Source organism: Manis javanica, chromosome 7 (genome assembly GCF_040802235.1).
Source record: "Manis javanica isolate MJ-LG chromosome 7, MJ_LKY, whole genome shotgun sequence".
Lineage (NCBI taxonomy): Eukaryota > Metazoa > Chordata > Mammalia > Pholidota > Manidae > Manis > Manis javanica.
Window position 1 is genome coordinate 112,833,982 of NC_133162.1, and position 27,741 is coordinate 112,861,722.

General features: G+C 37.2%; 1 protein-coding gene across 5 annotated transcripts in view; it reads left to right on the forward strand.

Moving 5' to 3' along the window:
• Positions 1-27,741, forward strand: part of ARHGAP15 (Rho GTPase activating protein 15) — a 598,478-nt gene that overhangs the window by 81,067 nt on the left and 489,670 nt on the right. For all 5 annotated transcript variants that reach the window (XM_037020776.2, XM_037020777.2, XM_037020774.2 and 2 more), the window contains 2 exons: positions 8,991-9,052; positions 17,753-17,840. In XM_037020776.2, the coding sequence (XP_036876671.2) occupies positions 8,991-9,052; positions 17,753-17,840 (150 nt within the window). The remainder of the gene's footprint in view (positions 1-8,990; positions 9,053-17,752; positions 17,841-27,741) is intronic.

Sequence of the window (27,741 nt, forward strand, 5' to 3'; positions counted from 1 at the left end):
AGTTTCACTTCCTGTTCCTGACTGGGATTTGTTTCTCTGGATCCTCTCTTGGAGAATTTCTTTATCTTGTTCTGTCTTGGGAATACAGGTTACATTCAAATTTTACCCCTTTATCTTTACTTGAATTACATTTTTGATTTAATGTTAGAGATAGAAATCCTTATATTTCTCCCACTACTCTGATTTATGAATGGTTTCATTATGTTGGCAATGCCAGAATAACCACCATTTCCCCCAAACAACAAATTCTGATTCATTTTAACTATTCATTATCATTTACACCAAGACTTGAATTATTTTCCAGAGCCTACCAAGTTTTCTTTGCATCTAGCAAATCTGACTATATGTACTTTTTCCTTGGACTCATGTATTTGCTGCACACAAATCTGGATGTTCCTTCCTTCTATCTTTACAACTCTGCTTCCTTCCTTCAGGTCTCAGGGGAGCTTCCAGAGTCATCCTTAGGTTCCTGCAGTAGTTTCCCTTGCAGTACCTACCAGAATGAACCACCATACATGAAACAATATGCCTTAAAACACTTTAGAAAGTTATAAAATACTTTAAGTTGCTGCTATTACTCATTATTTTTACCATATGAATCTTTGAGCTTATCTATGTCCAACATTTTTGTGCTATGGAAATCTCACTTCCTTTATTCTCACATTCAGAACTTTCCTGAATGTTTTCCCAGAACCAGGAGAGGCCTTAGCTTTAGGCTTAGCTGGCAAAAGTATCCCATTAGATCCACCCTGTTTGGAAGAAAATGACTCACTTTATAAAAGTGGATCCTGCCGTGGCGGGCGCTCCAACCGATGCTATCACCCTTTGGTGCATCTCAATGTTCCCTTTAATAATGTAGATTGTGATCGACATGGTTAAACAGAAGCATGATGTATTTCTTCTGAATATCAGCAAACATTTAGTCCTAACTGGAGTCTAAAATCTCATGGCGGAAACTATCCATTTCACTGACAGGTGACATAATTTATGCCACATGGTATCCAAATCCATAAGCTATCTATGCAAGGAAACCTAAAATTATTTCCTGAGAATCCACTTCTTAACAAGTGCTGTAATGCAGCAAAGACTTTAAATATGAACTAGCAAATATATTAATATATATTTGTTTCATGATCTTATATGTTCCCTATTATCATTGTCCATGAGACCTAATTATTTTCAGGTAACTTTGCCTTTTTCCTTTAAAGAAATGTTTGAAAAAAATAACCCTGTTTATAGCATGTTCAATCTTCGTCATCTTTATTTTTATCAAAAGAGTATAATACATGTCTATGGATAACCCTGCAGGAGTCGGAAGCCTGTGGCAAGTTTTAAAGAATCATCTGCTACCTCCTGAGTGAGGAAGGTTTGGAGGCCAGAGCTCAGAAAGTTGCCATGGCTTGGGGGCAAAGCAGGCTTTTGCAGATAAACCTGTAGTCACAGATTCTACCTTTTGGAGCCAAATATCATTTTGTGGATTAATTAATCCTTGTGAGAGCTTTGAGGATGAAAGACACTGTGGGCATCCTACATTTTCTTATTTTGAAACAAAGGACAGCCACTTTGGGGGAATAATTCTATTCACCAGGCTGTGCTTTCCTTAAATTGTAAGAAAATTCTGAAAGCTCTTCAGTCTTTAAAATTTTTACTTTGGTAAGATAAAATTAGGCTTTCTGAAATAACATCCTTCCAGATCTTCAAGCTGGTAGTATGTTAATAATAAGTTATGTAATTTAATAACTCTAATGGAAACCATCTCCCTGTTTTCATTGTTTCATGTGCCCTTCCTTTCCTCAAATGGGAGTGTGTTTATTTATTCCAGTGTTTGTGAAGGCCATCCCTGGGTTCTGTGCTGTGTTAGTTTTGGAGTATGTAATGATATACTAAACAAAGATCCTTTTCTCAAGGAGTTTTCAATCTAGAGATGACAGAAGTATTTAACAAGTAAAGGAAGTCATCATTCTATAAATGCAAATTATAAAACATTCTATGACAGCAAAAAGCAGAGAAGTTTCTGTGAGAGTGATAACCTACCTTGGATTAAGTCATCCTAAAAGCACTCTTTGAAAAGGGGAATTTAACTTGAAATTGAAATTTGCAGGATGGATAGAGTTTGTAAAGCAAAGACCTGGAAGAAATAGCAAGTACAAAGGTCTAGAGGTCGGGACAAATTTGGTCCATTTGAAACTACAGGAATGCCACACTGGCTAGACACAGTGAACAAGGATGTGAGTCAAGGCTGTGGGGAGAGGAAGGCAGTGCTCAGCTCACGAAGGGCCTTGAGGAGATGACAAGGAGTGGAGACACCATTAAAACATGGACACGTTACAATAACTTCTCCCATCCAGGCTCACATTTGAGTTTCATTTAACTCTAGAGTAGAGAAAAAACACACACACAACAAAGGCTATTCACGTTGAGCAATCCTTTCTTCCCTGCTGACTAGACCAGAATTAGGTTGTAACAAAACAATTTAATTACACTAATAAATTGCCCAGACGGTAACTGGGAAGGCCATTCTCACTGCACTCCAGTGACAGGCAGAGAAAGAGCATCGTATTCAAGTCAAGGACACAAAGAAATAGAATTCAGGGATGAGGAGAGAAACTGAGGAGGAGGAAGGAGGGACAATGCAGGAAAAGCCCCTAGAAGACTGAAGAAAGTTCTTGAGACAAGAAGAGCTGCCCTCATCAGCCTGTTTCCCAAACAGAACCTGGATTGTTTGGTAGTGACCAAAGGAAACACGCTGGTCACCAGATGAAAGGCTCAGGAAAAAGGCTACGGGGGTTCATAAACCTCAAATAGTAGCTTAGTCAGGATGACATTTTGATGAGCTAGGGGTAAATAAATCAGAGACATGTGGGTACAGTATCCCTTGAAATACACAGAGGCTTTTAAAATGATGGAGAAAAACACTTGGCAAACATAGTATGTGCTTTGCCAACCCAACATTTGAAACATGGTTCAAAACACTCAGCAGAACCCCAAAGCCCACCATGTCTTCTCGTTCTGAGAAAAAAGCAAGACAGGAGGACATCCATGAGAGCATTGAACAGCATATACAGCAAAGGGTATAAAATTGCAATGAGCAAATCATGCCTAACTCTGAGACCTGAAATCAAGACCAGCTGCTCAAGAACTTTTTTGAAAATCCTTAGTTGTTTTCCAGACACCACTCGTGTATGATAGAGAATCAATTTTTCTTTGCTTTTCTTTTACTCTCCTTTTCATACAATGATTGTATCCAACTTGAATTTTGGTTTACCAATTTTTAAAAGTATGCACACAGTATATTATGTATCTACATTAGGCAAAAACTTCTTATTTTGTGTCTCTAAAAACGTCATATTTCATTATTGAGCTATATGCGAGGTAGTTCTAAATTAAACATTTTTTTAATTAGTCCTTTATATGATGTACAGATAAGCTGAATTTTGAAGTTTAGTTTTTTCCTCTGCTTTTGTTTCTGTTCTTTTTTTTCTTTTTCCTTTTTATATTGAGGTACATACAACAAAATGCACTAATCTTAGTGTATAGCTTGATGAATTTTGGCATGTGTTTATACTCATGTAACCATTGCCCAGATCAAGATATCAGATATTCTCACTGATTTTCACCCCTTCACCTCCTGAACCCATATCCCACCTCTCTCCCCTATGGCAACCACAGTCTCTTCTCTGTGTTTGAGCCTATTTCTGTTTTGTTGGTTCATTCTTTTGTTTTGTTTTTAGATTCCACATATAAGTTAAATCATATGGCATTTGTGTTTCTTTTTCTGACTAATCTCAGCATAAAACCCTCTCTGTTGTCACAAATGGCAAGATTTCACTCTTTTTTATGGTGAGTAATATGCCATTGTGTATATCTTTTTTATATCCTATTATAAACCAGATCTTTATCCATTTACCTATCGATGGACACTTAAGTTGCTTCCATATCTTGGCTATTGTAAATAATGCTGCAATAAACATAGGGGCACATATTTCTATTCTTAATGGAGTGTGTCCACTGCAAGTCCATACACATGATTGGAAGATCTCATAGTGAGAAAACCAGAGCCAATATAAAAATAATCGGAGACTGAGAAGAAAAATGTGGGCAATGAGTGCCAAAGAGAAAAGGGGTACAACCTGAAGATAATGCCATGAGAAGGAAAGCCAATGGAGAAATGTAGGATGAGTAAATTCTAGATATCTAATATACAGCATAGGGATAATACTGGAAATATACATATTGGAAATTTGCTAGGACAGAAGATCTCAGGTGCTCTCACCACAAAAGAAAAGATTATAAAAGTGTAACTGTGAGAAGTTGGATATGTTAATTAGCTTGATGGCAGTAATAATTTCACTATGGATATGTGTATTAAACATCATGTTGTATACCTTAAATACAGTTTTTATTTTAAAAATGAAAAAAATAATGTAAAGATAGCCATTGGAAAGAAGAAAGACAGAAATATCTGTCTCTGTGGATAGTGGAGAAGTAAAGATGAGTTTTAAGAGGAAAGAAAAGCATCGTTTGAAGGTCACGTGATATAACCAGATGTGTCCTCATTCTGTGCCTTTTAATAGAAATCATCCAAACAAGATTACCAGCAAAGTACTGTAATCTATAAAAAGTTTTAAAAATATATAGCAGGTGCCTCATTACTAAACAGAAAAATAATTAAATGCTAAATCTGTTTGAAAATTATAGCTGCCTGGGGGTGTAGCTATAAAAAAGTGATTCAGAGTTCTCATACAGGGAGGTCAGTAAGTCATACAGAAACTTTTACAGGATGGCACAACTTCAGAGGGCTCACTGAAGTTCAGGGTTAGGGTCAGTCTTGGCTTTGGGGATCTAGAAAATTTCTAGTTATCAATGATCAGTCTTTACTGAGATAATGCTCCCCTGGGACTATCTCACAATAACCATATCTGTGAGAGTCTGATGTATAAACTGTAATTCTGATTTATAAATTTATAATGGGAGATGTGCTGATGTTGACTATTTAAGTCATCCATGTTCTACATAAAATAATGTATTTAATTTATTTAACCTAGGAAGCTGAACTATGAGTCAGAGTCAAACAATAATTTAAATACAACAGGAAAGCAAATATTATGAGGCACAAGGACTGTGTGGTTCTGGTTTTAAAAGCCAATCTCTTCTCACCAAAATTTGCAGGAAGTCTTAGATTCAGTTCATTTCCTTTTATAAACATGCATTTTGACAGAGTTCTTTCTGTGGACTGGTGTAGATAAAAATCTATTGTGTTCAATTTACTTCTTTTATCTGAGAACAACTTGAAGCTTTCACATAAAAAATTGCACCGTCTGTCCTTACAGTTATAGGCTGGTCTTTCTGCCATGATAGTTACCATTAATCAAGGTTTGCTGCACTCCTGCCTTGTCTATATCCTCCAACATAGGTTGATAAACAGGTGTTATCTGGGTATCCCACTGCCATTCATTCTTCTCATCTGTATCTCAGCAGAGTTGATCTGCTGAGTACTTCTTCAGTGTTAGCAGGCTGGCTGGCATGCAATCTGGATAAATTGCTGATCTTTCCTGCCACTTAACATGAAACAGGGCTTCTAAGGGACATTGGACAAATAGCTCAAGAAGCCAGAGTCAACATCTAAAGATTGGTTGACATTTTTCAAGTAGACATAGTTTAGGGAGTGCTATGACTTTAAAGTTAGCCTTAAACTTGGCAATAATAACCTAAACTTAGAGAAAAGCTCAATGTAATTTTGTAAATTACTAGAGGCAAGACCCATCTTAGTCCTAGATGAACAACATACTCAATTGTAATTTATTGATTCCCTTTAAACCATGGGTTAACATAAAATAGTAATATTTTCTCAGCTCCTATGAAACTTCCAGAATAACTGATTTCTTGTGTCTGGAATACAGTGAGGTATTTCAAAGTATGATGACAAGAAATAATAAAGTACTTAAATTTACCTCATGCAAACTTTGCATCCCAACAAAGGACTTAAAATAATGCGGTGTTTTCAGTATAGGAAACCAGATTGAAATTTTCCATGGCAAGGCAAAAACTGGCCTGAGTTTCCGAGGTGGCTGCAGGAGTGTATGATATACTCCAGAAAGGACAAAAAGGAGTATCTTGAATGGGAGCTCACAAGAATAGAAGCCTCAATAAGCTTAAGCCTGCCCTAATAATCTCTACAGCTCCATTGTGAACAGCTAGTGCTTAAGGGGAAGGAGATATTACTAATTAAAATATGTTGAAAGAATGAATGAATGTACAAAAGTATCAAAGAGACAATGAAGAAAAATTCACTTCTGATCTCAGAAATGGAAAGATGCTTATGATGGTTGCATGCACACATAACTGCATGGAGAAGTGTGTGTGCCCAGATGAGGGGGTATGTGAACATAGGCACAGTAGTGGCACGTATAGCAGGTAAGAGTAAGTAGTGGAAAGATTATTAGTTTTTAACAATCTGGAAGGCAGCTTTGACTTTGGAAGGTGATAGAGGAGAAGATAACGAATTTGCTATTTCCCTCTTCTTTACTTTTTCTGGGACTTCTGTGTGGTCATGCCTAGCAATTCTGCGGCATTGGCACAAGATTATGGAGCTGGCTCTGCCTGTCTGATAGCAGTGATGGCACAGTAATAGAGCCCTAACGTAAGAAATCTAGTCTCCGGGCTCATCTCAGGTATCCTGGAAAGATCCAGCAGTGTCTGCAGGAACATTAGATTTCAAGGAAGAAGAATTCTGTGCTATATATCTCAAGCCTGCTTATGTTGATTTCTCCCTGCGAGAGGATTAGGTTTTTCTCCTTTCACACTTCCCCTGTCCTTTTAGAGAAATGGTTACTAATGATATATCTCTGGATGCCGTATGTCCATCCAATGGTCTTTAAGTGAATATTTTTTGGGAAAAGGCAATATTCTTAGCTAAGAACACATGCATCAATTTTTATGATGGGTCGAGAATTTAGTAACATTTTGGTAGATAAATTCAGGCTTTCAGTAACTTTCATTTTCATGAGAAGAAAGCGTAAATAAAACAATAAATTTTGTCTATGGTTACATAATAAAATTTATCAATATACATTCCTAAAGAAAGTGACCTCTCTGTGATGCTAATTGCTATTAAAAATATCTTTCTTCCAAAGATGTGTAGTAGCAACCAGGGATGCCTAGAGTTGAACATTGAACTTATTATGTGGGTTTTAGGGGGAAGACCAATAAGATTTCCTGGTACCCAGGAAAAGGGACAGTATATTTAGAAGAAAAGGTTGGAAAAGCAAAGGAATAACTGCATCCAAGCACAAAAAAGACATCATTGAGCATCAGAATTCTAAAAATCATCCAGAAGAGCTTCCTAGGACTCTTTTAGGCTTGTGAAGAATATGCTGAAGTAAAAGAAACTTTCTGAGAATGTAAATATTTGAAAAATGCTTTACCATGATTATCATAAATCATCATTATCTTTGTCATTATCTACTCAAAAGTGTATTCATAAAATACTTACATTTTGAAACCAAAGGATTATGCTAGGTATTAGGACTATGATAATGAACGAGTCAGAAAGGATCTCGCCTGTATGAGCTGAGCCTTGTAAATAGCCAATTCTTGGGTGACATATTAGTGGTTTGGGACAACTCACTTGCCCCCAAGCGTCATCTCTTCCTTTCACCTGTCATTATGAAGATGTATTTTTTTTTTGGCCTGTTGAGTTTTCTACAAATATTTAAATAAACATGTAATAGTCATTTATCCATCCACTCATTTGTTCACACACTATTTATTATTGTGACTCTTTGTGCCAACAAGTCCTCTAGGGGCTAGGGATTTAAGTGTGAAGGGCAGAGTTCCAGAACAGGGGCTGGCGCACCCAAGTAAGCAGACAATCACAGTATGACCCAATAGTGCTGTGACAATGTTAATGGCAGAAGGAAAATGGAGATTCAGGATAGATGCACCAAGAAGAAATTGATGAGGAATCATGGAAGTACTCTCTCACAGTAGACAGACACAGTGCATTTGAAAATATATTTAATATATTTAGGAGCTTATGAGATGGAGACATGGTAGAGGTGGGGAATTATAGTCAGGGGAAAGCATATATGGTGGCACTAAGTGAGTGTGGTCCTTCAATATTAGGCAGGTGACTTCTTAAAGCCTTCAGTATATAGCATGGGGGAGAAAGTGGTTGGCAATTCACAAGGAGTAAAAGGATGGAACATGGGGTAAAGACTTGGCATGGTGGGCATGGAACAAACAGGGAAAGGTAGAAATAAAGCAGTAAGAAATTCAGTCCCCTTAATAGACTTGCTACAAGTCAACAGATCACAGTTTGCACTGTACATTTATTTACCCTAGAACTCCACAACACCTCTGTGGAGTTATAACACATTGTTGAATATACTTTAAGAAACCTGCAGCTGTGTTAGCAATGAAAAAGTCAGCAAATAGGAAAGGCAGCAAACCCTATCTTGGAGGAAGATAATGATGTACGGCATCTTGCAGTCACTGAACAAAATGCATGCAATGCCACTGTTTTAAAGGCCTTTCCATGGGTCCACCAGCTCAGTTACCTGGTTCCATTGTATTCTTCTCACTCTCTAGCCTCAGCAGGTACATGAGGAAGTAGGGATGAGGAGGAAAAAGGGAGAACTGTTTCAAGGATGACTAGCACAATTAAGAAAGGTACAATTTGTCTTTGTTATACCAACTTTAATCAGTTTTGGAAGCAAGTGACTTCAGTGCCTAGAAGGAAAGTGAGTAAAGGTGTAACACTTTCTAACAAATCATTCACATTACTCTTTGTAATCTTTCTTTGAGATATTTAACAGCTTGTAATGACTATGATCTTGCAGACACTTCCCATAAGCTATATATGCATTATTAATGGAGTTCTATGACTGGAAACGTCCATCATTGCAATGACTGTTGGAAAGTATAGGTTCATTCAAACTAATAATGCATAGGAGTTTGTCACAGTTTTAATGTATGCATTCTTCTTGCAGATGGTTGAAAAAGAAGGTTATCTTCAAAAAGCTAAAATTGCAGATGGAGGAAAGAAGCTAAGGTAATAAAAGTTCTTTAATTCACTTTTATGTAACTAAGCTAGTTCCCCATCTCCTCAGGAAGGCCTGATGCCAAAAAGACTAGAATATTCCCCTCTGCTATCACTGTGATCAATATTGATTATATAATCATAATTTTCCAATGAAGCACTACTTCCCATACTTTTGAACATGATATATAAATAAAATGTTCTCCTCTTGGGACTTGAAATCTAAAACAATGCAAAGAAATATGATAATGGGTGTTGATTTCTGGGATTAACAGATTAGGGGATGAATGGCCTGATTTTGGCAGTGTATAAAAATCTCCCTACAATACATAGGGAACATAATTTTTTGAAGGATGGAGGATTTGAAATAGGTTTGTACCTCAAATAAAAAATAATCTGAGAAAAACAAAAGGAAAATAAAATCATTTGTCAGATGAAAGTTGGAAGTTGCAAGATGAACACAGAGTAGTTGAGAAAAATTAGAAAAGGTGATAAGAATTCTTTAGGCAATACCAAGCAAAAAACCTTGAAGGAAAAGGTAACATTAATATGAGTGTAGAGAAAGATGCCAGACCTTGTGTGTATGGGATATTGAGAAATAGTCGTCTCCATTTTAGAATTTTTCCTATTTCTCATGTAGGTCCTTTTATGCACTTAACTTTGTGCTAGTGATATGTAAGCTACAAAGATATGTAGATTGTGCTCAGATTGGGAGAGAAGGCATATACTTATGGCTATATTATTAAGTTAAAACCACAAGGACAAATCTAATTAGCTATACAATGGGACACTTGTTAATTGTATCATACAATTCATTACTAGAGTGGCGCTCTGGCCAACATCAGAAGATGAAGTATGTTTTCTTTTCTTTGCTGGCTATAATGGAGTAGTATATATTTATTTAAAAGTAAAATTGGGGAAAACAATCATCTGTAATTCCACTGCTTAAAATAGCTATTTGAACTTTAAAGAATAATCTCTATCTTCTGCCCATATTGTTTCTTATTCTGGGATACGAACAGGGTTTTGAACCTCCTCCTAGACTCTTTCTCTGCAGGAACCCTGCAGCCAGTCTCCCTCAAAGGAACTGATAGAGAGCAGCTCAGGAGCGAAGACCACGGCAGGGCTGTGTGAGAACCGGAGCCTGTCCCCACCCCCGTTGAGAACCCGGCTGAGTGGGTTGGGTTCTGCAAGGACTGCGGAGGGGTTCTTAGGCTTGACTATCCCAGCCCAGGGCCCTCCTTTCCCCTGCACCTCACTCCTAGTTGTAAAAGCTCATGGCAGGGGTGTGGAGGGTTGCAGCAATGACTTGTCCAAAGATGAGTAAGGCAAGACTCTTTCCTACCTCACCAGCCATATGGACAAAAAGTCCACAGAGGGACAGAAAGGATCCTTTCAGAGTTACTTCAGCCTTTCACTGGGACTTGGTAGGCGAGGCCAGGTGTCAGCTTTAGTCTGTCTCACCTCTAGCCTCATGCAAGGAAGAGGAGGGGATCCTCAAAGGAATTCCAAGAAAATGAGATGATGCTCCACTGCAGTCAGTGGTTAGGTAAAGTGTCCTTGCCCATAAGCCATCCATAAACCATCCTTTTAAAAATTGTTCCTAGAAGGTGGTGTCAAGAAGAAGAGAGGCAGAACAGGGCCCTCTCCCTTTCAACCCACAATGAATACATTTTTAGGTAGTTTCAATCAGTGTGTATACCATTTGTATTTATTTGTTGTACTTCAATCACTTAGCAAACCATTTCTGTGTTCTAGTTTAAATTCATATTAATATTAGTTTATATTTTGTTTTAGTGTGATTTCAATTTGTTGGCATACAGTTTTGCATTCTTTCAGCTTTTTTCATTTAAGTTGTAGTTTTGTGTTTTTAAGTTTTTGTGTTTTTGTGTTTTTAAACCGCAGGTGCACAGAACTGTATGTATGGCATTCTAGAAAAAAATGTGTAGTTGTGTGAATGTACCCTAAATTGCAAAAGCCTTTTTGTGTTATAAACTTCATTCTGTTCCTTACTACTTTTATTCAGTGTTAGTGTTTGGATATTTATATATTAAAAATGAGTTCATTTCTTCCAGCTGCTGCCCATGTTTTGCATCAGATTTTACCTAATCTTCCAGGAGTGGACACCTAAGTTGTCCCTAACTCCTTCCATCCCAAACAACATTGCAATAGCCACACGTTTGTGTCTTCTTATGAAACTGTTAGGAATTCTCTCTTGGGCATATGCTCAGAGTGAAGGGCTGTTTGGGGGTAAGGCACACACACTTATAAATCCCTGGAATGCTGCTGCCAGACTCTCCCCAGAAGTACACCAGTTCACACTCTCTCTGCAAAGCAGGAGGGATCTCATCTGGCCATAATTTCAGTGCACAGCATTTTCAGATAACTTACCAGTAACATTGATAGTCAATCAATGCATATTTTTCATGTTATATTATATTCTGTATTCCTACAATAAAGTAGGCCAGAGAAAAGAAAATGTTTTTCCAAATTGTCACAAATCTCGAAAAATGTTTCACTGCAACATATATTTATTGAAATGAATTCATTGAAATATGAATTCACATTCATATTCAATATATTCCAATATATTCACTGAAAGAGATTGACAAATGGTTGAATATGCACAGTTCAAACTTGTGTTGTGCAAGGGTCATCTGTACTTGAGAATGCAGAGACACAAAGGAAAAGGGATGGAAGGGAATGGCATAAAGGGGCAGCGGTTATGTCTACTAGTGCCCACTTTCATCCTACATGCCATAACTACTAGGCCTTTGTTTTTGTTGTCCTTTTTTATTTCTCAAAACAGTAATTTCTCAGAAAAGACTTCCTTTGGAATGCAATACCAAAGTACCCATCTAATGTGAACTTATTTTTTCCTTAGCAGCTTCTGCTAAGGATCCCAATAAATTCTTCCTGGCTGAATCTGTCTTTCTCTCTTTTTGTGTCCAGTAGTGAGGGCTGGAGGGAAGGTCTGCAGAGTACAGAAGGCAGATGTTCATTTGTAAAAGGTTGCTTTAGGTCTACGATTTCCGTAAGATGCTCTGTTATAATGTCCAACATCTGATAACTCTTTGCATATATCAAGCCTTTATGTTTCTTGCAGTACTGACAGAGATGTGTATATTTATACCTCACTGTCTCTTTGACCTGCATTTGAGCAGTCACAAATTACAAGCTTAGAATATAAGAAAGAAGAAATAAGTTCCTCACCTACCCATTTGAGAACGAGTCTCAACATTTAATAGCATCTGAGGGATTGTGTGGTGAATCAGTCAGGGACACTGGTGTACATCACTTTCACTCTCACCACTGGTGCAGAATCAAGTCCAACCCAGTGTGACCAAGTCAGACAACAAAGGCAGGGGGCCCAAAGGGAGTCTGAAATTTACAGTCATTTCATGTGTATTTTCCTCTGACTTTTTGGTTTGCCACCATGTCATGACCTGAAGGAAACCTAGGAGAGGTGAGTGTAGGATGTATAAAGCTTTGATGTTAGCGCCAATGAATGTGTGAAACCTGAGCTCACGCTAACAGATTCTTACAGTAGTAATGAATACTTTAAGAGCTCCTTTCCATCAGGAGGTCTTCAGACAAGCAGTTAGGAAGTTGCTGTTATTTTGTGCTGCCATCTGGTGTCCATTTTGTAGAATGCAAAGAGTTTTGGGCCAATCTGATACCTGGGCTGTGTTTTGGGTTTTTGTTTCATCACACTTCCACCTTTACAACGTCAAATCCGTTTTAGGAAAGTTCTGTGAAGTGTTATCTCACTTGGATAAAATGTCCCATAAACTGTAAATAATTATGATTTGAATGTAGTTCTTTCTCCTTCCTATTTGTAGGAAGCACCATTCCCCTCTTGCTGTGGTTTGTTTTTTTGTCAAGAAAATTAAATGCCTGCATTTCTTGAGCCTGGCTCTGTTTCCTGCATGAATAGCTGACATCAATATAAATCCCTCACCTCATTGTTACCTGTTAATCTGTGTGGAGACTGTCCCACCTCTTCCTGGGATCTCTAACTTACTGAAGATAGGTATTTCCTGAGCCATATGTGTTAGGTAACCCTTAATTCTATCCAACGGTTTGAGAAAAATAGGAAAAAAAATGCCCTCAAAGTGAGGATGATAGAATGGTGAGGCGTTAGTTGGTTCTCACCAATTCGTACATTTACCTGTTGGCCATCACGGGGAGGAAGGAATGAAAGGACTTGCTCTTCAGCCTTGCAGAACAGCCCGGTAGAGGGTAGGGGGGCGGCTAGGAAGCGGCTTTGCTGCATGGAGAAAGACAGCATGTAATTCTTTGACGGCAGTTCTGTATCTTCCTTTCCCAGAGCCCATCCTGAGGCTCTAAGTAGACATGAGTATGACTACGAGAAAGCCACCTGCACTAGGTGATACAGCACGGTGAGCACAGCCTTCAGGGTCAGGGAGAGTTAGCCTGAATCCCCCAGTTATAACGTCTGTGCCTCTGGGTGGGATGCAGCCTCACTGTGCTTTAGTTTACGCATCTGTAAAGTGGAGGCATTTGGAGGATTTATTTGTGTCTGTTTAAAAACCTTGAGATCTCCTTTGCCTTTATATATTCAGTCCAAGGAATTGTGACTGTGGTGTGGTATAATGCTCAGTAGATACTTGTGACTGGCTTAATGATTGAATTATTTGATACATACAAAATACCAGGTACCATACCTAGGACAGAGTGGGGATATAGTGCATGCAAAATAGCTCCTCTTATTGACACACGTCTCAGAAGTCAGACCTCTAGAAAGAGCTGGAGTATTATTTTAGAATTATAAGTTAGAAAAAATATACTAAACCAGAAATACTAGACAGATTTTGAGAAATGCTAAGAATCACATATCAAAACACTGAGGAACTAAGGACCAGAGTAGGGAGATGCAGCATGAGGGTGCTGTCGTGGTCCTCAGTGGTAAATGACAGCAAACACAGAGCAGGAAAATGCTATGTGTGGCCCTCCTGAAACTGGAGAGCCCCTATATTATTCATACACAAAAACTTTTAATAAGCACCTACTAAATGTCAGATACTGTGCCCAGAGTGGAAAAGCTCTAACAGGTTTGGGACAGTGTCTACCTCCTGGGGAGTAGAGGGACTTTCCATTCTGAAAACAACTTCACCCTCAGGAGGTCTGCATTTAACTTTTCATCACTCATTGGCCCTGGCTAAGCCCTTTCGGCTTGTGGGAGTGACTCATGTCCTGGGTTGTGTCGCAGGGAACTGAACAACAGTCGCCTCTGGGGATCTCGTTGCATACAGAATGCATTAAAGGTTCGAGTCGGCAAAACCTCGCCAATTGACTTTTCCACACTCTCTCTGGAGCAGGCAATGCCATCCAAAAGGCTCATTGTGTCAGAGTAACAGGGCGGGAAAGCTCTTGTGCTGGCAGCCTGAGAACAGGCCGCGCAGTGAGCCGAACCCAGCGGACGGGCCACAGACTGGACAGGTAGCATATGGAAGACTGGCAAATACTCAGAGTACTTCGTTCAGAGAGGGAGGAGCTGACCTAAATCATAGGTTAAAAGCAATTCTAGTCAGGTAAATTCTCAGCCACTCCTAGACGAGAGGCTTTTGGCTTGCTTCCTGGTTTACACTCCCTACTGAGTACACCTGAGCCTACCCGTCACAGACCAGAATAGTTCCCTAGCAGGAAAGAGACAGCGGTGCCCCCAGAAAATGAGAGCTTGAGAGTGGTGGGCTTTGTCCAGTTCCTCTAATTAGCATCAGATCAAATAGTTTATATGGGAGCCCATGTGGTTTGCACCTTGTCACAGGCTGTGCATGCCAGCTTTTATGATTTGAGAATTTCAACTAAAGCTATAGCGAAATCTGACACTGCCAATCTCCTTAAAACCAAGTCAATACTGTTTAGTCTTTGAAAACACTGCTAATTAAGATTACAGGCTTTGGAGTCAAAGAAACTGGATTTGACTCCAAATCTAAGTGAGTGGCCTTAAGCAGGTTATCTAAATTCTCTAAGCCTAGTTTTGCATATTAGTTAGTGAATATATTAGTAACCTCATCATCTTTTTCTGTGAAGCTAAACCTCTACTAGACAATCAAACTTATAATTTCTTGTAATTATTATTTTAAAAGTGATCATAGAAAAAAATAAAATGAAATTAGGCATCTAAAAGGTTGACAGCAGTATTTTATTCTTTCTTTTACAATTATTTTAAATCAATTGGAAGAATATTTGCTTTTATCCTAATATCACAAAGACATCATTTACACTTTATAAATCAAAACAAAATAGCACTGTATGTTAAATATCAAAGCACTCATATTACTGTTCCCAAGACCTGCAATTCTTAACCTTCTTCAGTTTGTTCTTCAGATTCACCTAACAAGAAACATTTCACAGCAGTTGAAAGTTGTTGCAGAGAACCATGAGATAACTGAACTTCATGCAACTTCAGTTCTAACCAGTTTCAGTTCCACGTTTAAGGAAGGGAAGAGTAATGTCAGCATGCTCTATAAATGATCAACATCTGAAACAGATTCAAATCTGAATCATTTATGCAGGTCTTGCTATAGACAGGAAACAAATAAGGCATAGTATCTCCCTGACAGGAGATGAAAAAAAATGGGAAATTTAGCAGTCAGAGGTTGTACGGGTTCTGGCAGGTCTGAGGGTATTCCATACTCCAATCACATATTGTCAAAATAAGAGGTGGAGATAAACGATGTCTAGTCTAGAACAACAGTCCTCCTAACGCTTATCTTTGCTTGTTCTGGGACAGTAGCCATTTTCACCTGCATAAAGAGAAGGCTATGGCTGCCCCAGTTCATGTTGCTGCTCCTGGTACCTAAAAGGAGAAATGGGACCAGGTCAAAGAAAGGGAAAGGTCCATGTGGCTTTCTTTTTCTTTTTTTCCATCTTTTGATTGAAAAAATGACTCTTCATTTGAAGACAATAGGGTCCATGAACATAGTGTTCTTATGTGCATGTTGGCAAGTACACATTATGCTGTTGATTTCTGTTTATCATGTTGATTTTTTTAACACAGTAGTGCATCCCTAAGAAAGCTTCAGGCATGTGAGAACAGCTGAATCTTGTCATAAATATTAACTTTACTGAATCAAAGCTGCCCTTTTAATCAAGACCCTAGATTTTAAGAGGCAAGTGGAAATAAATTACACAAAGATCTTGAATGGTCATCTCAAACATATTTTTGTAGTTTTCTATTGACCTGAATAAAGTCTTTAAATTCTTTCGATACACTTTTATTTCTATCACTTTTGTAAAATGAATTCAGATATTTTGAAATGAGTGTTAAACTGCAGCAATATAGTATAATAGACAGAAACTTATATGTATTAATCTCCTTAATGGTTTACCATCTAAAAAATAGTACTTTTAATAATATAATACATGTTCAATTCAGGAAATTTGATAACTACCAAGAAGTACAAAGGGAAAATCAAATGTTATTTAATTTAATTTTTTTATATCCAGCTGTTTTCTCCATGCCAGATTTCAACCACTGACTCAATAAATATGTATTTAGTGTCTCCTCTGTCCAAAGCACTGTGCTAGGCATTTGGGTAAAGATGAAATACTTTCTATCATTTTTTAGCCTTTTTTAAAAATGGGGAGGTAGAAGTGAAATTTACAAAAAATATGTTTTTTTAAATTTATCATAAGCACTATGTGAGGAAGTTATGAAAGGTACATTTGAGGACATAATCTCTGGACTTCTGAGGAGTGGGAATTAATGATTAGAAGATGCTGGGATGGGTGAAGGCAATCTTAGGTAAATAGCACAGCTTGGTGTTTTGAACTAGATATTTTATTATAGTCTGCATTCAAATCTCATATATCATTTTTCTTCTACAGCATAGGGCTCATTATTGCATTATATGGATGTGTTATATGTAATTCATGTAACTAAGCTCTCATTGTTTTATATTTTAAGTGCAGAGTTAAGAAATAATGGTGTAAATCATTCCTGTGTACACAGCCTTTACAACTTGTGAGATGCTTTCTTCAAGATAACTTTAAGCTCATAGGAATGGATTCATTTAGTCAAGAGATGTACACATTTTTAATGACTCTTAAATAATATGTTGCCAAATTCACTCCAGAAGAGAGGTGCCGGTTTGCACTTCCACCGAAGTTGTGGGAGAAGCCATTGCTCCACAGCCTCAGTGACCTTTGGTATTATTCTATCTATTTCCTGCCAATTTGATTGACAAAGAGGGAAAAGGTGTGCTCTTTTTATTTGTATTTGATTTTTCATGAGATTCAACATTAAAACAATATTTTGAATGAGGCAGTGACACATTAGCTGATTTTTCAGACTCCAAAATCTGCTAAGGCAATGAAGCAAGGTAATAAGGAAGGAAGGGTTGATTCCTGTTTTTACTTTGCTATTTTCGACTTGCTGTAGAAACAGACTTTTGGTGGAATGAAGGATGTGGACACACAAAAACTGGATTTTTCAGTGGTTGGAAAGATTTTAGGAGGATCTATGAACTAAGGAACATTTTCAGTAAATGCCATGATGGTCTTTAAAAATTATAGATTACCTTTATTATAACCCAAATTCCATACCATTTATAGATTTTGATAAAGAAAAGACTTTTAGGAAGAGCAGTTAAAATTATAGTTTCTACTCATTCCAAATGCTGCTCATACTCTATCCATGAGTGATTTATTCAAGTGGTAATGCTTCTCTTTTTTTTCCCTAAGGAAAAACTGGTCTACTTCCTGGATTGTCCTTTCTAGTCGAAAAATTGAATTTTACAAAGAATCCAAGCAACAGGCTCTGTCTAATGTGGTAGGTGTTCTCCGTTTCTACTATTATCATCTTCACAGAAATACTACTGAATTAAAAGTTTGGTTTCATTAGAAATCACACTGAAGCCTCTAAACTGACATCTGAAAGCAGATGGTGGAAATGCCTCAATAAACTTTTTAATCAGATGAAGGGAAAATAGAACTTAGTGTCTGTTTTATTAAGTGGTGCATTTGGAGAATAATCAGAAAATGAGATGAATGGTGAGCAGCTATCTAGTAATGCGAAGGTAACACTTTAAATTAAGGTGCCATTTATAAATGCTTTATTCTTATTTATGAAATGATCACTAAATGCAGCTACTTGCTCAAATAATGTATTATAAAGTATGTTATAAAATGCATTAGTTATAAATGCTTAACAGATGAGACTATGGGAGGCTGTTTTAAGGAATATTATAAGACATAAATTGTATTAAACCATGTATGTGCATCTTTAATACATGAATTTAAGTTGTTATCTAGCATGCTATAAAGTGCTTCACACATTAATAAATAATAATAAACTGTTTATAGATGGCACCTTAATATAGGGTGTTACCAATGAGGAAACACTCTATGTTAACAAAGTGATTTTTTTATCTTAGTCTAACTATATCGTTCACTATATCCAGCTAACCTTTCTGAATATTTCTATGACTCCCTCTAATGGACCTAATGCAATTTCTGTATCCTATAGTTATTACAAAGTGAAATTTATAGGGTTTCTTTATTGTACCTGGAGGAAGGCCTCATAGATGCCCACAGAGACTTGACAGTGATAGTAAGTAGGAGTAATTCCATGCTAGCTACTGGGACAATTCAAGCTCAAAGGCTCTCTGCCCAGCACCAGAGCTGCCACATGATCTAGGAGACAGTGGGCAGGCTGCGTAGCTGACAGCCTCCTGATTAGAAAGGACTCTGGGCAGAACCCATCCTGCGCTACCCTATCTGCCTGATGGGCAGCCAGGAAATGAACTAATTTGTATTTGGCAGGTAATAAAACGACAGAAAGTTCTTTGCTTTCCAGCCACTAGTCGCGTTTGCTATGTAATCCTCTTTAAATAGGAAGCAGAAAATCATTTGCAAGATGTTTTTTTTAACAAAGATTTTAGTAAGAACAAAAGGTAGTACTTGTCTTGCTCTGGATAATTGCAATAGCCTTTATTCCCCAGTGGCTTGCTGATTCTGGAGTCTCGGTACAGTCCGATCTGTAAGCTAATTATGAATAAATTAAAAATATATCTCAGCGCTTTGTATTTTTAATTTAAACTGCCTCAGAAATTTGTTTAAGGTTTTGTTTTGTTTTTATTTGGGGGCTACCGTAGGTTGAGATAATCTTTTTAAGAAAAATAAACTACCCCCAAGGGCCAGGCACAAACATTTCCCATCCACTCACTGACCCTTTGTGTTCCCTTTGAATGAGTTGGAAGGAGGAGTCAGGGAGAGGGGAAGGTCTCTTGCCTTGCTGAGTTTGGCTGCTGAGATGATGATCTCCGATGATCTCCGTTCTGCTGGGTGAGAAGAATTCCACTGGAGCAGAGTTCATGTGAATTTGCTGGGATAATGGGAGAGATTAGATCCCAAATGAAACCATTTGGTGCATTTTTATTTTATTATTTTAATCCTCATACCAGGAGACATAATTATCAGCCACTTAATACAGGTGAAAGAGAACTCCCTTGTAGACTGTAGGCTAACATTGCAAGTCAGCTCACTAATTGCTTGCCTCCAACCTTCAGAATTGCCGTAAAGTGACAATAGATTTTCCTTTTAAAATAAATTCATTCACATTTTTTGGCAATCCCTATTTGTTACTTCTGGCCCCATTTTCAATGCTCTTATGATTTCTCCCCAGCACTCATTGTCTTCAAAGTGAATTCAGGGCAGGAACTAACTGTGTTTGGTGGTAATGAGGAAAAGAATTACAGACCTCTGTTTGTACTGCATAAATTGTCTTGCTAGTCAACTTCTTGGATACATTTCTAACCAAGTATTAGAGGCCTAATGGGCTAGCCCACATTTACCAATTCCAGTTTCAGAGGAACGGTATGACGATTGCTAAGCCTTGATTGTAGATGCTGTGGTTTTATTTTGCAAGGATTTATGCTCCAGTTTCTGAATGGCCATTGCACCCCCTTGCTCATGTCCTGGTGTTGTTCATTGTGCTTCTGGGAAAAAGTCCTTTTCTCCAAGAGGTCAGTAGGAACTGCCTGAGTAAGTGCAGAATGTGGTTTAAAAGAGTAAATGGCATTTTAGTCTTTATAGGAATGATCTTTGAATGTTAATGTAGTAGTAAGACAAGGCAGCGAAGTAGCTAGGAATAGGGCTTTGAAGGTCAGCCACAGGGAAGTTCATTCTAGCTTTTCTGCCTAGGGGCTGACAAAGTTACTCAGGCTCTTTGAGCTTCAGAATCCTCATCTGTAAAATGGACATAGTGATATCCTTCAACAGAATTATTAAGGAATTAAATTAGTGAATGAAACAAAAAAAAACAGAGTAGCCATAAAATCATTATTATATTCTATTGTACCTTATTAAAATATGTCTACTCTATACTTCTTAATATAGAGCATAATATAATTATAACATATTATTATACTATATTAGCTTTGCACTTGAGCTGGTTATATCTAGAAGACAATTATAAGGGAGAAAATATATTAATTCAGCATGTACAGCTCCCAAAAGAGAAATATGTACCCACAGGCAGCATAAAATGTGGTGTGTAAGCACTGAATAATTCTGAAAATGAAGCCATTCTCCATTTGGAGCCCTACATGAAACCTCCTCCACATGTGAATGTATTGTCCTGGGGCCCTCATCGTCCCCCACTGGCCCTTCCCCTGTGGCTTTCACATTACTACAGCATGTCACAAATGATGTGCCTGATCCCAGGTCCCATGCTCAGTATCTTCCTTTCTCACTGGAGTTTTCAATTCATAATCAGGTAACATGTTTATCAGAAGCAGCCTTCCCCTGAAAATAAACACCAAATCACTTCACTGGTGTGTATGAATTAGAGATTCATGGGCTCTAGGTCCTCAGCAATCTAGTCAATGAAAAGGAGGATTGACTTGTCTGTTATTTCTTTTAACAAGGACATTAAAAAGCAACCTACCACCTACTTCCACTATCACTTATCTACGCAAAGGACATTATAAAATACCTCAGTCCTAAATCTAGGGAGGATAAAACCTCAGAATGAAAGATAGTCTTTACCAAGATGGGAAACTGTCCTCCTTCTATGTCTCCGTACATTCTGTCTGTTTGTGAACTTCACCTCAGATCAGAGAAAGATCGGTCCAGACTGGCTGGCCCTGCTATGAGAAGGAGCATTTGGAAACGACTGGTGTCCCTAAACCTGCATTTTCTGGATTATGAAGGGAAGGACTGTGTCAATATTCTCACAGTTTATATATATATATATATATATATTCTAATTCGTAACTCATTTTAAGATTTTAAAATGTCATTGGAAAATAATGCAGAAATGGATTACTTTTAGTAAAATGTGTAAAACATATATGAATATTTTAGCAGTTATTAATCCAAATATTACAAAACCACCAACCAGTCAAGACATAGACCCCTGCCAGCCTCCACAAACCCAACCCTGCTGTTTGTCCCTACGCATAACAGCTTCATTTTCTTCTCTTGCCACAGGGTTAAATTCTATATTGATCATTATTTTATCACGTTTCATTATTTCTCCACCTATATCTATAGGCCTTAAAAAATATAGTCTATCTCATTTTGAACTATACAAATGGAATCACAATGTATGTTTCCTTTGTTTCTCGTTTTTTTTTCTAAATATGTATAACTTTTTCCTTCCTTTCATTATTATTTTTAATCATTCCTTATTATTCTCTATCTGTTTTGGGAGTGATTTGCTTTGTTTTTGTACTATTAGGGGCTTGCCTAGGATTACAACATTGATACTTATCAAACACTAAAGCTAATCAAATACTCTACTATCTTTCAAAATATTACCTTAGAATATGGTTATCTATCTATCCCCTTCCCAATGTATATGTTCTTGCTGTCTGCTTTGTTAGTTCTTTCTTTTCTCCATTTTTTTAACACTAGTAGACATTATTTATTCTCCTTTATAGAGTCAATGTTGATTTATTATAATCCAATATTTGATACTTTCTTTGCTATTTATTTATTCCTGCATCTTAGACCTTCCTTCTAGGATCACTTTTCCTTTCATTTGAAGCATATTCTGAGAAATTCCTATAGCAAGGGTCTGGTAGTGACAATGCATGTCAGTGTCTACTTGTTTCAAAATGTCTCTATTTCTCCCTCATCTGTAAATATTTATTTTCTCTGGATATAGAATTCTGAGTTGGCAGTTATTTTCTTACAGCATATCAAAGATTACATTCCACTGTTTTCCACCATCCATTATTATGATGAAGAAGTTACCTGTTAGTCTAATTGGTATTCTCTGGCTGCTCATAATATTCTCATTGACTTTATTTTTCTACAGTTTCATCATGAGGTATCCAAATGTCAATTTTTTTGTTATTTTTCCTGCCTGAATTACTGGGCCTTATGAAATAGTTTATAATGTCATCAATATATTTTAGAAAATAGCCAGCTACTACCTTTCAATGTAACTTCTTTTATATTCTCTCTCTTACTTTCTTCTCAGCCTCTAATTAAAGTATATTGTTTTCAAATTCTATCCTCTGCATTTTACATTTTTCTTTTTTTCTATTTTTTTGTCTTCCAAATTGCATTCCAAACAATTTCTCTCCATTTATCTTCTAATTCTTTAGTTCAAACTCCCTTTCTGATAAACATTGTTTTTATTACAATTATTATATTTTTTATTTCTAGAAGCCTGTTTCTTTTTTAAACTTTACTATGTCATTTGTTATAGTTTATAGTTGTTTTCTGCAGATATTTTCAAGACTTTTATTTTGTTAAAAAGCATAGATGTTTAATATTCTGTGCCTTGTGATTCTGACATCTAAAGTCTGTGTTGTCTGTTTCTGCTAGTTCTCACTCGTGTTACTTTCTTTCCTTGTGTGTCCAGTTATCTTTGACTGTGTGCCAATCATTGTTATTGAATTATCATAGAAGGTTCTCTGAGGCCTGGGATAAATGTGTCCTAGTCCAGAGTATTTTGCATTTTTCTCAAAGTATCTGGGACACTCCTAGAGACTGATGAGCTTGACCTATGTTAACAGTATAAAATCTTCAAGTCATGTGTACATGATGGGAGGGTTGTACCTGTGGCACAACTTCTCAGAGACAGAATCTTTCTTCACTGATCCTTTTTTTCCTTCTCTACATGGCTCATCTGCAGAAGTGATCTTTGTTGTATTCCTTTGGGACTGGAGAAAGGGAGCATGTTTAGTATTTCTCTCCTTTCTCCTTTCATTAGACCTCAGACAGCACTTTTTCCATTATTCTGTAAAGCTGACTGACCAAAGTTCAAATGCCCTCAGGCAAAGTACAGTTGCATTAATCTAGTATTTAGCTTTCCTGGGTTCAGATTCCCACCTCCACAAATATTTACCCTGGCAGTTCCCATTATCCTTTCATCCTTTCGATTCTTTAAAGTCATTTTTAAAAGAAATATTTTATCCAACACTTTTCATTGTTGTCAGTGGGAGAGTTGATCCAAATAGCATAGTTTCTCATTACAATCTACCTCATACTAATTTAAATATGCATTTGGTTAATCAAGTTTGTGCTATTTATATAAGCCTTGGTGGGAAAAGACTTCATAAGAATATGTATTGAATTCCTACAATGAACAGCTTGCTCATTAGGGCTACATATAAGGCATAGCAATATAATCAAGATATAGTCTTGCTTTATAGCAGCTTTGCCAAAAAATAGGGTGAGATGAAATAAGAAACATAAAATAGATTTTTGTGTTTTTTTTTTTTCTGAGATTTAAAGAAGGGAGAGCTTACATTTGTGAAAGATTTGAATTGGGACTTGAATGATGGCTATAATTTCAGTATGTGGAGATTTATGGTCAGGGAATTCCAGTGGAGTAAAAAATATTAACAATGGCATGAAACAGAATGGGCAAGCTTGATGCGCTAAAAAGATAAATTATTTTTTTTTTTAGTTTGGTTGGAAGATAGGATAAAAGTAAATCCCAGGCCATCTCACTCATAAAATATTTTAATATTTTCATATGTCTTTGACTTTTTAACCCAATGTCATCACTAAAGAAGTCCTAGTGCATAGAAAGGAAGCACAGCAATTCAGCAAAGGAGAACTAAAAATATGCCAACCAGAACGTGGATGTATCAGCAAATCAGCAGCACCAGTAGTAAACTGGGGATTGTTTTTTGTGTGACTCTAGGATATATGTTCAGTGTTGCACCCCTACCAAAATAAATGCACTGTGCAAACACGATTTTTGAGTTAAGCAATTTCTCTTGTCTCCACATTCACCAAAAGTCAGACCAATTAAACCATAATCTCATCAACCAACTGTTTCTGTTATATTTGTTATCTAGTGCTCAGAAAAGTTACTGTCACTTTTGACATAAATTCAGAAACATTATAAACATTTTAGGGAATATGTCTTCCCTAAAATGTATGGTTCTGAAGCCAATATGTTTAATATGGAGCTTATATATTGATTGTGTGAGTAACTTTTTTTTTTTGCCACTTTTATGTTTTTCCCTTTACATTTTACTAATACTTGTCAGAGGCAAACACTGGCTTATTTTACTTCTAATGACAGAGAACTTTTCCAAGGCATTTAATAAACTGTCAACTTTTTTAAACTACTTATTCAGCCATACCTTGAAAGCAAAAAAATAGTAATATAAAAGGCCTTGTTAAAATACTTTGTTTACCTTTTTTTAATATTGTTTACTTCCAATGCAAGTAATGAACACAAGCATTAATTAAATAATGCAGTACATCTAATGTTCATTCAATGTAGTATGATTTTAATAACAAAATGGACTTATTTATGGGAGTAAAATGATGTGATTTAGGAAAAAAATGAAAATAGTTTTAATCAGAAAGCTATTCATGAATTATTGAATATTCTGTGCAAAATGAATATGGAATGATTTTATCTTTGTAAAGTGAATATTCAGCCCTTATTCAGATCTCTGCTCAAAAAGATCATAAAAAATGGAAGGGCAAACAACAGATCTACCACCTTAGCCCAATGAAGGCATTTTAAATCTCACAATAATAGTGCTCTGGCAAAGTCAGCTCTGTTGTCATTTGGACAGTTTATTAGTGTAGCTATAGGTTGCCTTATCATAAGGCCACATCACACATTTAAAAACTAGGGAAAAAAACAGTCTAAAATCTGGAGGGTAATGGGTGGAGATGGGAAGAAAGAAAGAAGAGAAAATTGAATTCGAGTATTTTAACATAAACTTTGTAAGAAAAAAATGAAATCAAGTGATCAATATTACTATAAATGAAGCTGTGTTCTCTGGTTATAATTTTCTCAAGATTTAGCCATTAACCACAATAAATTCTGTATCTTACATAATTTTTAATAACCACAAAAATCTATGAAATTGATACGATGCTTTATAAATGGCTAATAGCTTACTGTCCAATAAACCTCTCCTTAGGCTCTCTCAGAAAACTATTTTAATTATGAAGCCTGACTCTCTGTGGTTTATCATTTTGGTCAATGTAATGCATCTGATTTAGAGCTTGCCTTTCTCTAAGATAAAATGGGCTTTGACTCCACAGAGCATTTTTAAATTTATATGAATATATGTATGTTATGTAGCCATTCTTAGAAGCTCACTACTAAATTAAAATGCTCTGGGAAGCAGTATAGCACATTAGGTAGAAACAGGGGCTAAGTCAGACCACCTGGGTTAGGAATCCCAGTTTCACACAGTATTTATTGCTATAATCCTTGGATATCTTGACTGCCGTCTGGGATTAATAAGAGTATCTACCTCGTGCAACTGTTGTGACATTGTGTGAGAAACCTGGTATGCCCGGCACATAGCAAAGATAATAAATCTTAGTTATATTTGTTATAATTACTACCCAAAGCAATAGAGTGGTTAAGAGAACAGGCTTTGGCACCAGATAGAATTGGATTCAAATGCCCAAATTGCCACTTGATGGCAGGATACTTAAAATCCCTGTCTTAGTTTCCTTCACAATAATATATAAAGATTTATCTGCTGTCCAAAGAGCATCCAAACTTTCTGCGGGAACTCATTTCTTACACAATGGTCCAAAAATAGATATGCCCGGTCAGCTTTCTGCTCACAGTGCCTCTCCCGTCTTTTGGTTCTGGCGTCCCTTAGTGGCAAACAAGAGAAAGCCAAGCAGCACTTGGAAAGGTCTCCACGCTTTTTAAAAGGTATAAACCTAGGAGTGTCTCACCACCTCTTGCTCACATTCCAGCGATGAGAATGAGTAGTGCGGCCAGAGGGTAATGCAAAGGTGGTTTGAAAAAAATGAAGTTTGACTGATGACTGCTCCCCAGTGACAGCTCTGAACTCCTGAAGGGGGAGCTCAGCATATCGTCTGGTGGAGAGCCACCCAACTCTGTCCTAAGGACAATAACATCAATTGTTTCCACTCTCATTTTCTAGAATACAAAGCCTGAATTAAGCATCCATGCTTTATTTGGGATGCACTTATCAGAACACATGAGTGAAGTAAGGAGGCAATGAGACAGGGAATGCAGGGAAATGGTAGAGGGGATGCTACTATGTGGGCTGCTATTCTGCAGTGAACCTCAAAGAGACACAGAGAACCATGGAGCAGATATACCTCTTGACTGGAAAGATATTGCAAATAGACTGTCTAGAGGAAACATGAAGCAGATCTGTGGAAGGGAGAGATGGAGGAAGGAGAAGAAATGTATCTGCCATGTTTCTTCCCACTTCCTGTTTCCTATGAGTAAAGTTCATCACCCAGAGTCTTCATTGCCTACCTCACAGACCCCGGGCACTTCCTTAGATGGCTACTCAGAAAGCCTTATCCTACACCCAGTAAAGCAGCATTTCACCCAAGCTGGAAGTGATAGGGGACAAAAAGCCTGCCTGCGCTCTGGCAACCAGAAGGGAGGGCCTCCCTTTCCAAGAAGGTGGTTGGTTATCCTTAGGGAGTGGGACCACATGGGCCCAAGCAGGGGCTGGTCACATGCTGTGCAGCTGAGGTGGGCTGAGTGGAGGAGGGTCTAAAGAGGGACTGTGGGAAGGGGGTGGTGGGCACCTGAGGCATCAAAAATGCACCCAAGCCACTCACCCAGCAGTATTAGAGCTTTATGTGATGTAAATGTAAGACTATCAACATACAACAAAGGTAAACTAAATAGAAGTTATTATATTTATTCTAGCAAGACTTTGATTCAGGAATAAATGCAATAGGAATTCATTTCTTAAGAAAAAAAGAGTCCTTTGTCCTCAAAAAACAAGCCAACCAACAAAAAAGCAAACACTTAACATTCAAGTGCCCAAAATCACTAACAAAGGTTTGCTTTTCTGAAAATCTGGTTTGATTTGGTCTTGTAATGTACTGAGGAATTTCACTGTAGAAACAATTTCAGTTATTATTAACATCATTTATATTCATATACATAAAACCCACATCTTACAATCAAAGTATCCCCTTCTATGTTGACAGCGGCCATACTTTAGACATTAATAAGATCAGGTATCCATTCAGCACTCTTTCCTAAATCATTTTGCCCAAATGAGAATTTATAACTGAGTTTTATCCTCCTCCATGAATGATTTTCTAGAATCAAAACCAGTTATGTGATAAAACTTAATTCCTCTAAACAGATTTTGTGTTTCGTGTTTCAAACTGATAACGACCATCTGAGTCTATATTCTGGAATAGCAATTAATCCAAAATAAAAAATGGTAGCTAATAAGTTGTTTCATAAAATCTGAGCTTTGCCTTTTTTTTAGCCA